The following is a 13,811-nucleotide window of genomic DNA, read 5'->3' as shown; positions in this document are numbered from 1 at the left end:
GCTCAGAAAGTATTCGACGCAGTACCCGCCGGGGGAAGCAGAGGAAGAGGAAGACCTCCACTCCGTTCGAAGGACCAAGTGGAGAAGGACCTGGCTTCGCTTGGAATATCCAATTGGCGCCACGTAGCGAAAAGAAGAAACGACTGGCGCGCTGTTGTTAACTCGGCTATAATCGCGTAAGCGGTGTCTACGCCAATTAAGAAGAAGAAGAATTCAGTACAGGTTTTCGATGCGGAAAAATTTTGGCTGAGATTTAAAATAGCATCGCCCGATTTCGGAGTTAAATGGGTATGTATGGAACTACTCTAGTTTCTCCAGATCAAGATAATATATACAGCGGTGGCGCACTAATTAGCACATCCTTACATATTGCATATTAAGGGTGGAGCCTGCTTTAGAGGCTTCAAATAATCCATATTTTTGAGGATTTTTTGGGAGGGAAAGAAATAATTGTTTAAAGCGAAATTTCTAGTATTTAAACATAATCCGCAAATTTTTTGGATACAAAATCTTTTATAGTCTGCTTTGGAAAGCGAATGCCCAATGCATCTCGCAAGTGAATTTGCCGGACGGCGGACAGGTCGCAATTTCTATCTGAAACAAAAAGGTCAAAGAGATTCATATTTGTTAATCACTTATCTTCTAGTTAAACTAAGAAAATTCCAAAAAATAGTGTATAATTTTAAATTTTTTTTAATTGAAAAAAAGTGGTTTTTGACCAAGAAATTTTTACTTTATTTGTTAAAAAATATGTTCAAACTTGATTTTTCTTAGCTTTTTTTTAGTTTAAATAGAAGATAATTTAATACCAAAACTTTGTCCCAATTCCATAAAGCGTTTAGTTTTTTTTATTCTGCTCGCCAATTAAGAAAAATCGTAAAAATGAAAAAACGAGAAAACGCGCGTCAAAGTTTTCGCTTTCTGCCCGAGCTCTCATATTTCTGCTAGACGCTCGAATAGTATTTCCCCTCTAGCTTCGACAATATTTCGAATTTCCATCTATAACTTTGGGGACTTAGATAATTTTTAAAGATATTTGAGCAAAACAAAAATCGATTTTTTGAAGATTCTAAAGCAGACTCCAAGTTTTGGAGTGGGTTTCAAAGAAGTATTCCTTTATTTCATAAAAGCTTTTAATTCAAGCTGGCATTTTAAATAGTACATCTTGACATCAAAAAAAAGTCTTAGTAAATTATATGCGTTAAGGTTGTGATTTGTTTGCGAGATTAGCTGCAAGAAAAATGTTTTTGACGGCAGTGTGAAATATTTAAAATACGACGTTGCAGGAACTCCAGTGAAGAGGAAAGACTCCTAATATGGAACATGTTCTATATATGGGAATAGGATGGGAAAAATACGAGTGAAATTGTCCGTTGCCTTAGAAGTTCCCCGACAAAAATTCAAAACGCTCTCCGATATTATTATGAGAATAAAACATTTGCAAAAAAAAGAGAGATCTAGATGCAAAAAGCTCACAAAAAGAGAAGATTCCCTCATTGTTCGTGAGGCGCTTAAGGGTCCTTTTGCAACTTCCTCACAAATACGAGCTTCAATGCACGAGGACTTTTGGAAAACAACTTTCGGGGATGCCAAAGTTTAAAACAGCCAAAAGTTACACACAATAATTGAAAGGCTCGTTTGAAATTTATTAGGTTGCATAGGGATTCTCCTCTTTATTTTTGGAATTCTGCGGTTTAGAGCGACAAATCGAAATTCAACTTACACGGAAGACGATTAAGTTCAGTAGGGGAAGTGTTATGGTGTGGGGTCGCTTTACGAAGCATGGTGTTGGTCCTATAGTGCAGATAATGAGCAAGCTAGATTCTGTAGCATATCAGAAATTGGTTGAAAATCATTTCGCACGGTTTTAGGAAGAATTACCTGTATACACCTCCGTATTACCTGTATATTATCTGTATACACCTTCGTAGTTTTTCAACAGCACAACGCGACCTGCCATAAGTGGAATAAGATTCATTGGCTTCAAAATCAGGCAATTCCACTGCTGAATTGGCTTTCCTTATGCTTCTATAAGTGTGCCACCCCTGTATGTATAGATGTATGTATGACTTTATGGCTTTTGAGATATTTGGATTTAAAGATCAAAAATTCTACTATTTAAAAAGCGTGTTTCCCTGATTTATATCCACTAATTTCCTAATTCGTTTTTACATGTTTGTTTTGTATTAAATAGAGCAGAATTGACTTTAATTCCTCATCTAATTATTGGGACCGAAGTTCGCCATCGGTGTTAGCCCAACACCTGGTTATTTTTTTAACGCGCCGCCAATGAAGAAGTGAATTTTACGCGAAAAACCAATAATGTATTATTTTTTGTTTTCTTTATTTTTTTGGTTTCTTCGTAAAATATGTACATACATATGTAGATAAGGAAACTCTGATTATTTGTTGGAATATTGAATTAAAGTTTACATATTGAATAAAAGTTATTTTTCTACCATTTAATATAAAAGGAGTAGAAATGAATTAGTGAAGTCTTAGTGGATATACATTTTGAAAATTTAAGGGCTGCGATTTAGAATAGCAATGCATGAATAGCATTATTTTTGCATTATTTAATATAAAATAAATGGTTAGAAACGAATAAGTGAAGTGTTAGTGGATATAAAAGTTAAAAATATAACTATAAAATTCATTATAAATGGGAGAAACACGCATTTTAAATAGCTGAATTTTTTAACTTTGAATGCAAATATCTCAAAAAACACAAGTCAGCAGCAACTATGTATATGTACATACATATATTTTCTTAATCTGGAGGACATCTTCTATCCGGGCATACTCATTTTAACCACGAAATCCGGGGATGCTATTCTAAAATTTACCCAATTTAAGTGTAGAATTTATTATAAATCGGAGAAGCCCGCACTCTAAATAGCTGAACTTTAAAGACAAATATCAGAAAAACCAAAAGTCAGCGGCAATTATATATGTACATATATTTCTAACTTCAAAAGCGGGGGATGCTATTCTAAAATTCACCAAAAATTTCAAATTTGTAAAAACCTGAGTGATATTAAAAATAAAATATTTCTAATAATAACATCTAAAATATTACGATATGTGTACTAACCTGTGTATTAAATGATCAACCGCCGAATCTAAAATAGATCCCTGTAACAAGAATTCTTGGTTTGGAATAATACGGCTTTGAAGAGCTGTTGATAACAATTCTTTGGAATTTGTTATTTGAGTCATTTGCATTTTAACGCTAGATCTCACAAATAAAATTGTTTACCTTTACAAATATTTGTCCTTCATATCCATCATTATCGATAATTCTGGTTATGTTATACTTAAAGGTACTAAATTTCATTAAACCATGTTCACATAAAATAGATACTACCAGATATATATCAAATGGTTATGCATACTAGTTAAACAACTCTTCAAAACTGGTTTGTGAGGTTTATTTTGTGAGGTAATTATTGCTCAAACCTCACAAGAAAAAAGCACAAAACACTTAGCACATGATGTGAAAATCACTTTGCTGTATACCAGCTATTTTACAATAACAAACAAGACAAAATAAAGAAATGAACAATCAAGAAAAATGAGTAATTCTGCAAATCTATTAAATTTGGTGGATATACGTACATATAATAATTTCATTTTTTTACGATTTCAAATTGTGAAAGAACTTTTGAGTAGTTGCAGCATTACAGGGCATTATTTCAATATAAATATCTTTTTATCCGCACATAGTGCGAAAACCAGTTTTTCCCACAAAAATATGTTTTCGTAGTCGGTCCGAACATAGTATAAGTTTCCCGCGGCTATGACTGCATTCTTGATCTGAAAAACATCCTCTATCAGACCATATCAATTTTATTCCCGAAATCCTGGGACGGTTTACTAAAGTTTTCCCTATAAAAGTGCAAAATATAAGTGTAAACATAAATTTAAATCTAAAAAATACGTACTGAATGGTAATTTTCCACTTTACATACAAATATCTCAAAAACTATAAGTTTCCCGCGGCTATTACTGCATTCTTGATCTGAAAAACATCCTCTATCAGACCATATCAATTTTATTCCCGAAATCCGAAATTTTTTGAAAGAAAAGTGGTAAAGACTATTATTGGACTAAAAGGAGATGTATCGATAGTCGTATTTAATAAATAGTATTATCGCTATTTTGACATCTCCAATCATTAATATATTTACAAAATGACGCTTTTTCAGAAGTTTATTTTGCTTAATAAGTATTTAGCTAGAACATTCTCTAGTATCTCATTAGTGAATAAACATAATAAACAGATTTCATGTTATAAAAATCACACATTGAATTCATTGGTCCGAGGCTATAAGTTTCAACCCTTGGGATATATAAAGAAAAATATTAATTTAATATATACGTGCAAAGTTTGTCAAACGAGGAACTCTAATATAATATCTGATGTGTCGTATCGGAAAGGTGTTGTAATAGTTCGATGCGAAGGTTGTTCAAATAACCATTTAATTGCTGATAACCTTAATTGGTTTACTGATCTTAATGGAAAAAAAAATATAGAAGAAATACTTGCCGAAAAAGGAGAAAGTGTGCACACTCAAATCTCTAATCAAATCGAAATATTGCCTGAGGATAATAAAAATGAACACTAATTTAAAACGAATGTTTTTGTACATAACTGTATATTAAATTATTAAGAAACATAATTTCGTTCCGCTTCTATTGTATAAACACAAATTAATTATAAATAAGTATATTACAATAAATTTATAATGAAATATTGTTGAAGGACTACAACAATATATTGATTGCAAATATAAAACCTTTGTGTCAGTTCACACTGTCTAATTACTATATTTTGAAAATCTACGACCATTAAAGGAAATTGACTCCACTTTATAATGTGATGTGAGGAAAAGAACAATATACATATATATCTTTTTGGCAATGTACAATACAAATAGCCGGTCGTTTATAGTAAGCTTCACATTAAGGAACTCGACAATAGTCATTTGCTCGGAGCAGCCCTGTCTTCTAGGATTGTCAAGAGAAAATGCATTACTTCAACAATGTTTGCAGTAAAGCCAGAGATATTTCCTGGTGAAGCTGTTACCAACTTCCCCGATTCGCTTCTAATGAATGACTTCCTTGCAGTACAACCACCGTCATTGCAGAAGAGCTTGTCGTTACCATGACAGTCGTGTCTAATAGCTGGATCAGCGAACAACGTAAACCCTTGCCTCGTGTCAGCTGATACGACCTATCCTATGGAGGCGCAATGTAAATGATCAGCCAACACCGCTTCTACCATCCGCTTCGCCGAAGGCTACCGTAAATTTCCACGGCATTTGGATTTTTGCCGTAGAAACGTGTCAGCTGATTTCTCTCTCACGACGCAGGGTTGTCAGTCCCGATATACTGTAGTAATTTTAAAAATTCTCTTCAATATGTTTGAAATTTTCTTAAACTAATTTAAATTCAGAGTCGAATGCTTTTATTTATAAATATATAAACTATTTTTAATAGTTTTTTTAGTGAATGCCCTCCACGAGTTTCGAACTTACGTTCGAAATTGTTCGCATTGCATGATATACTATATTCTGACCGACATTGAAAACATCTTGAAAACACATTTGTGGGTTGTGGAATCTAAGTCGTTCGGACCGACAGTGTGTGTTTTCGATGAGTTTTCACTGACAACTCACAAATTTATTTGTTTATTTACATTTTAACAACGAGAATGGTAAGTTTTGGATGCCTTAATATTGGTCCGCGAAGAGAACTAATATTTTTTTGCTTCAATTCAATGAGAAGGGCTTCTCCCCTATCACTCCACAAATTTCTTTTTGCTCTTTACAAAATTGTACGATGACACAAAATGCAAAAATCCTATACCGAAATATGCAAGGCCAAGAGAGCACCCATTGCAGAATCCAGTGATATATGACGGCACGAAAGTAAACATCGGTTTTGGTCTGACATATTTTACAGCCATTGCAAATAATTTTCTGCGTTTCTTGTGCCGTTGCACTAAGAGGAAAATTCTGCAATTTCTGCACCGTGCAAGGTTTTGCAAGAACAAGAGAATCCCCCAAATATGAGAATATCAAGTGACAGCTGTATTTGTATATGGAATGTAAACAAATATCAAGTGACAATTCAGGGCCGACAAAATATGTATTTCAATAAAATCGATTAAAATGGAGCATAAGCCCGCTTTAGCACTTTCAATGTAATTATTTTTTTCTTTTCTCATTCCTCCATTTCTTTTCTGTGGACATCATATTGTTCCACTGCGATATTTTTTGATTTAAACCATATGCAGATGTCACAAATATCATTTCTAGGTTTAAAAATCGTAAAATTATTTTTATTTAAGATTTTCATGAAATTTGGGAAAGATATGGAAGAGATACCATTTTCCTTATGCAATTTACAATCTCAGTCTACACATTTGCATACGATATAAATTCCGACGGAAAATACAATTTATTTGTAGTGCGCATCAGTAGTCCGTAAAGTAGGTAGGATGAACCACATTCCGCTACTAGACGTATTTTCTTCTTTCTTATAAACAAGAGCTGATATGGAAAATGTGACTTGTTTTTTCGTATCAACTCACAAAATACATCCAAAATCAGGTATAAAATCTTAGGCACCAAAATGAGTGTAGGCTAGTGTTATAAATATAAAAAAAATTAGTTGAAATTGGATTAGGAATACGAAAAGAGCTTTTCGACCCAATGTAATTAAACATCAAGATTATTATTTATTTATTATTAATCTATCAATTCAAAAAAATATATTACTAACCTGCCGCTAGCCGGTAGCATATGGGAAAAGAACAAAGAAACGTTGTTGGCACCTTACAAGGCAATCGGCCGGCCGGTCCCTAACTACGCAGCACCAATATGGTCACTTGGAAGCAGAGAAACGCAGACGAAGAAGCTTTAGATCTGTCAGAATACTGCACTCCAGTCTACGACGAGAAGCCTGCTATCGTGCACCTGCGTAGTGAGGGCCGTATGCTCTCAGTTAAGGAGCACATTGAACTCCTCTCCAGGCAGCTCCCGCTGTGATGCTTTCGCAGAAATCAGCCTTGCAGTCACCTGTTTGGAGCGGAGCTGCCTCCTAGGAACATCAAGAGGTTATTCCTCAACTACGTCGACGACATCAGATAACAGGCCGGCCAAGCTTCGGGCGCAAGAAACTTCCGACAAGCACTGACCGCCATTCACAGTGGAGCTATTAACACCTTCACAGAGTCCCTTCCAGTGAATGACGTACTTGGAGTCAAACCACCATCCACTGCAGAGGAAGACCTCGAGTTGCTGCGAGAAACGAGAGTGACCCTTGTTTAAACTCCTACTTATCCAGAATAGACCCCTGACATATCCAATATATGTCCTGCGTGCAATGAGTCTCCGCATGACACTGACCACCTCTTTGTATACGCCACCACCCCTCTCCCTTTTGTCCGACCCCGACAAAACAGCACGTTCCTTGAGCCTTCCGTTGGATGACGTCGACGATAACTTAGCTAGTCCTTACCATCTTAACGGGGACTAGGTACCCGCTAAAACAACAACATCCATAAAGGGTACACAGTACTCTGCGTACTGCTCTACAAGCAGATTTGATACTTTTTGTTATTTTCATATATTACATTGGTGATATCTGGATTGATTAGAAAACTTTTAAATCAACAATTATCGAGGGTGTAAGTTTTTTTTTTTTACTGCATACTATACCTTACATAAATCTAACAATATAGTTTTCAAATTAAAATCAAAACAGTTCATTTAAATTTTGTATACTGTTATTAATTTCTTATAAAACATGTATATAGATATTCATATGGCGCAAATACATAAGAATGGATTTACAAATTTTGCAAATCGATCGAATAAGATATTTCTAATTCAGATACGACAATCACAGTTTTTGAAAGGGAATATTGTATAAAAATTCAGTATCAAACTCTTTTAGGCTTACTAACTATTGTATAATTTATGCCACTATAATTTTCGTGTGTAGGTGATATGTTTGCACTCTGATACACTTGTTGACTTACGGACGGTTCGAAATAATTTTCTCCAACTATGTTGCACTTTAATGCTATCGAAGTTGGGCATATTGGTAGATTGGAATTAAAAGGCCGGATATTTCCAGTTTTGTCTATATCGTTTTTCTTGGACAATTCAATTTCCGGATTGCCAATGAATTCATAATCACTCAAAGAGGGGGAATTGCAGCGTTTACGAATGGGCGATATGACAGATATTATGGTGTTATAACCGCTGGATGTTTTGTTATTCGGTGACATAAAATCTAGCCTATCATACGAATCATCAACACACCTTGAATTACTTGAAATGCCACTCCCTCCGCCTCCTTCTCCGATATCAATATCTATTACTCTTGACACTTTAGATGGTAAAAATGTTTCCTTTAATGAGCGATTACAAGTGTGGACGGAACGTTGCCAACATGGTTCTTTAAAATCCTCATCGCAATGTTTGCCCAAAACACGTTCCTTATGCTGTACTTCATCTATCCCAAGAGTTTTCCAGGCATCAGTTACAGTTTCTATGCTTTCATAGTTTCGTTCAGCTCCTAAAGTTTCATTATTAAGCAATGTTAGACATTGTTTGTGAACACACTCTGGAGAATTCGGCTTTATAACAAGGGTTGACCCAATCGTTTTATTGGGATCACTTGACGTTGTTATAGAAACTGCTTCATAATTCTGATATTTGCACAATTTATCAGCATTTAGTTGAAAATTTAGATTTGCTGTAAGCATTTGCGCTTTATTAGAACTTCCGGAAGTGGGGAATGTTGATTGTATTTTTCGGGGTGGCTTACTCGGGATTTGTTTTAAAACGGGATGCAATAATGTCGATATCGAATTGTTATTAGAGTTTGTAAAGCAGCTGTTAAGGGAATCGCTAGATGTCGCAAATTCTCTATAAGAAACACTATTTTGAGAGTTGCTTTCAATACTTATACACTGTTGATTGTTTGGTGTCAAGGGACTTCGAGAGCCCGCCTCCATATTTGCGGCAATCGTCCAATGGTTATCGTTAATGTCATTATTGTGATTGTCGCAATTTATTAACTTCTTCATAGATTTCATTTTTGCGGCCATGCAACGAAATATTTCTTGGGGATTGGTATGATCAAGCGTAAATATTCCTTCTCCTGTGCAACATTTTCTACCTGCCTCGAATGTGAATTTACCATCACGGTAACCGTATTTTCGAATAAATCGATATGGCCATCTTGCTCTTATTTCATTAAGATCTTCAGTGCATTTTAATTGAAGTTCAGTTGCAGTCAGATGGAGAATATATGATTTGGATTCAAAATTACAACGAATCGACGTTTCTGAAGGAATAAGTGTAATAAAAAATAAGCCATCACCAAAAGAGCTACAATATAAATCATTATCTTCTTCTATCGCGGCTTGCGGTATGCTTAAACTGTTTTTATTTCGAAAGGCAACCATTTGTAATGCATTAGTCCATTCTTTTAAGTCTTCCTCTGATAAAGCGTTTAATGTCAGAGACTCTGTTTTTTTTATAACTAGTATGAGATTGGCCGGAGCTGGTTCTTGTGTTATCTTGACGCAATTTTCGAGCGTTACTATTTTTGGGTTCTTGTCATCTTTAGATTCGCAAATCTCGAGTCGTTCAATACCATGACGACTTGAATTGAATAATTGACAATATCTGTGACAATTTTTCTGTTGAGGGAAGGAAATAAAAGAATCCGTTAAATAAATTTAATAATATTATTTCCAGCAGTCTTTATATTAAAACACTTTATATGGAAGTGATCATACAGGACATAATGATTATTTCTAACTCAAAATCATAGTGTTTTTTATGAGTATAATAATAATATCTATTTTTAATTTTCCAAAATCCAAAAATTTTATTCTCATTTAGAATTTTTTAAAACTGGGGTTAGTAGTTTATTGAAAAATTGGAATATATAAAAAATATATGAAATTTTTTTTTTGGGGGTTTTGTTACTTTCTCACATTCTACTTTAATAAATATAGGGCTCACTTTTATTTATACATTATTAAATTTTTCTTAAATTTTTACCAAATATGTATCTGAAACTCGAGAAATTTTGTGTTGGATTAGATCTGTACAGATCTCGATAATTTTTGACGTTACTCAAGTATACTGTAGATGTTTTTATACAATTTTATAAACATCATAATTTTATTACTCCCACATTTTTGGCATAAAGTCGGTTAGATTATCGAAAATCATTATATGCAATATATGGAGCTGGGGTTTACACTTTGTGTTGGAACTTTTTTTAGTTTAACTAGAGGATACATTATGATAAAATATGAATCTCTTTGAATTTTTTGTTTCCGATAGTGAAACTGAATTGTGACCTGCATCCTGCCCGCCGTCCGACAAATACACAAGCGAGATGCATCGGGCAATTGCTTCCCAAAAGCAGAATATCAAATACGTGAAAAGTGCATAATATAAGTGAAAAAGTTACTCACAACATACAAACTATCAATGTAAAAGTTGTCAATTTTTCAACTTTAAATGCAAATATCTTTAAAACTATAAGTCAGCGGCAACTATATATATATATTTTCGTGATCTGGAGAACGTCACCTTTCCGCTGATACCCATTTTATTCCCAAAATCCGGGGATGCTATTGTAAATCCCAGCCTTTTATTTACTTTTTAATATTAAATTATTGGGTGGAAACGAATTAGTGAAGTTTTAGTGGATATAAAAGTTAAAAATATAAGTGTAAAATTCATTAAAAATCGGAGAAATGCGCATTTTAAAAAGTTGAGTTTTGAACTTTAATTGCAAATATCGTAAAAACTAAACGTTAGCAGCAATTTTCTTGGTCTGGAGGACCTATCCGTACATACCCATTTTAAAACCGAAATCGGGGGATGTTATTCTAATATTTACTCAAAATAATTTTTTTTTTATTAAAATTTTTACAAGTATTTGGGATATAAGGTCTACATAAGGTAGTCTATAATTACTGATTAAAGCTAAATTTGGAATCATTATTAACATATTAATATATGTACATACATATGTAAAATAATAATATAAATGGAAAACTCATTAAAAAATAAAAATTTTTAAGTAAAAATGAGTAAATATTTTTTATTTGTAATGCAAATATCTTGAAAATTATAAATAAGTGGACACTATATGTACATATGTATGTATATAAGTATTTATACGTGATCTGACAAAAGTCTCCTTTCAGCCGATACCTATTTCAAACCCGAAATCGCTATTCTAAAATTTATCACTAACACCTCACTAATTCCTTTCTACCCATTTATTTTACATGAAAAGGTGCAAAAATAACTTTTATTCAATACTTAACTTTCGTTTAATTCTTTAAGTTCACACAATAACAAAAGGGTTGCATTCTCTCAAATACTCAATGTGACCTTATCTATTTAGTTTACAAAGAAACCAATAGAAACAAATACCCCAATAGCAAGAGATAAATAACGTATTGTTCGTTTTTTACGTAGAATTTAGACCTGAAAAGGCGGCCTACGGCCGCGCGTCAAAAAATAACCCTGGTAAGACAGACACAGGGGTGTCTACCGTTCTTTCGCACAGAACTCCTTTTTGTGTTGTCGCCCTTCGGCGGAGCGTCAAAAAAATAACCCTGGACGGACCCACACCGAGATGTCTTCAGTACTTTCGCGTTGAACCCTGGTCGGACCAACACAGGGGTGTCTTCATTTCTTTGGCGAAGGATACCTTCTTGCCTTGGCTTTAAGAAAAATATCCAACCCAACCCCGGAATTTATCAAGAGAAAGAAAATTCTGAAATATTTTGCGTTACTCATCACACGATTACGAATTTTATATGGAAGAACCCTTCTTTTTTTATTTATTTTTATTCCTGTACCACTTTGTTATTTTATGAATAAATGGATTTCACCGAAAATTAAATATTAATTAAAGTTAGTTCCGCATTATTTAATACTAAACATAAGTGAAGAATCGGATTAGTGAATTGTTAGTGGATATAAAAGTTTAAAATATATGTGTAAAATTTATTCTAAATCAAAGAAACACGGTTTAAATAGTTGAATTTTGCACTTGAAATGAAAATATCTCAAAAGCCATAAGTCAGCGGCAACAATATTTAAATATATGTATATTTTTTCAGTCTGGAGAACCTTCTCTATTCGTACATACCCACTTTAACCCCGAAATCGGGGTATGCTATTCTACATCCCAGCCTGATTTATTCTTAATTTTTTTCAATGTAAAAATAAAGGTCACTTCCAAAAATATCAAGTTATTGGCTTAGAACTTGTTTACATTATAAAAATGTGTTTGAATATAGAATTTGGTATGCACAACTAACCTTTTTAGATATTCGATTTAAAGAAAAACTAGATTGCATTGGTACATTAAGATATCCGGCTAGAACAGGAACTTCGAAGTCCATTTTTCCATCCATACTTTATAACAAAACATAGAATATTAAAAAGATCATAAACTCTTTTATACTTCTACAATATATTACTGAGTTACTTTTAAATATGAAAACAATTTTAATATGAAAATACATATATATTGTTCATCTAAGGATGGTGTACACTTATATATCGATTATGAAAACTTGCATCGATTAATAAATCTGCATCCGAACAACACATCAGGGGTATTCTCTTGCTCTTGCAAAACCCTTTCACGGTGGACGAATTGCAGATATTTCCTCTTGGTGCACCGGCACAACAACAAACAACGCAGACAATTATTTGCAATGGCTGTGAAATGTGTCAGACCAAGACCCATGTTTATTCTCGTGCAGTGACACGTAAAAAAATAATTCCAACCATGTGCTAGCTGTTATTTTACCTAAATACAAATTTTGACGTTAAATTGTTAAGGAAGGTAAATTTTAAATAGCTTTTATAATTTCTATTTAAATTGTAAAGATTTGTTACAGTTTTTTGTTAAGAATGAATGCATAAGGTGCGCCAATTCACAATAGCCATGCACAATAGTCATTTACAATAAATTGACCGAACCAGCCGTTCATATATCACTAGATTCTGCAATGGGTGCTCTCGTGCCCTTGTATATTTCGGTATAGGATTTTTGCAATCTACAATCTTGCAAGAGCAAGAGAATCCCCTTATCTATTTTAGAACAAGAAAAGAAGCATAAGATCTAATGCAAGCGAACATTTTATACTCTTGCAACTTGCAAGAATCAAAGCCAGGGAAATATTTCAAGGTGTTAAACTATTCAAATACAGTAAAGTCAGCCGGATTTTCGAAAAAAAGAGCTCAACGTGATAAAAGTGAAGACCTTTTATTTTAACTCCGAAATCGGGGGATATTATATTAAAATTTACCCAATATAACAGATCCCGAATATCCCTATTTTTTTAACTAATTTGCTATAAAATATATGTAATATCAATTTCTTGCAGCACGGAATGCCCTATTTATACGGGATATAACTTTGGTGATCCTGACCTACATATAAATAACAATTGTATTATTTTTATGATTTCAAAAAGGCATATTCGGAAATTTATATTGTCGTATTGTATTGTTTGTATTCAAAATACTGTTCTATCACAATTTGGTAATCATCTCGTGTAGCCGCACCGCACAAACTTTGAGAAAATTATTTAAAAAAAAAAAAACTTCACTAAACTTCCTGCACTCTTTTCGACTGTGCGAACACATAAAGCGACAACAAAAGAACATATGCCGATAGTGAGCGACAAAATATTTACCGTTTGAACGCGGTAAAATACTAGTATATCTGTTATCGAT

The 13,811-nt window shown here is 33.6% G+C and overlaps 2 protein-coding genes across 2 annotated transcripts in view; both read right to left on the bottom strand.

Moving 5' to 3' along the window:
- The window catches only part of LOC120775556 (mediator of RNA polymerase II transcription subunit 18), an 8,371-nt gene extending 5,085 nt beyond the window's left edge, over positions 1-3,286 (bottom strand). Inside the window, exon 1 of the mRNA XM_040105782.1 lies at positions 3,095-3,286. Within this exon, the coding sequence (XP_039961716.1) occupies positions 3,095-3,225 (131 nt within the window). The 5' untranslated portion in view covers positions 3,226-3,286. The remainder of the gene's footprint in view (positions 1-3,094) is intronic.
- Positions 3,287-7,773: 4,487 nt separating this feature from the next.
- On the bottom strand, positions 7,774-12,551 carry LOC120775401. The gene is made up of 2 exons (XM_040105562.1): positions 12,383-12,551; positions 7,774-9,724 (listed from the first exon to the last, which is right to left on the bottom strand). The coding sequence occupies exons 1-2, from the start codon at positions 12,476-12,478 to the stop codon at positions 7,952-7,954; spliced, it is 1,869 nt and encodes a 622-aa protein (XP_039961496.1). The 5' UTR covers positions 12,479-12,551; the 3' UTR covers positions 7,774-7,951.
- Between the last annotated feature and the right edge of the window lie 1,260 nt (positions 12,552-13,811).

The sequence above is a fragment of the Bactrocera tryoni genome, chromosome 4, assembly GCF_016617805.1.
Source record: "Bactrocera tryoni isolate S06 chromosome 4, CSIRO_BtryS06_freeze2, whole genome shotgun sequence".
Lineage (NCBI taxonomy): Eukaryota > Metazoa > Arthropoda > Insecta > Diptera > Tephritidae > Bactrocera > Bactrocera tryoni.
The sequence above is the reverse complement of the archived record's forward strand: the minus strand, read 5'-3'. Positions and strand labels throughout refer to the sequence as shown.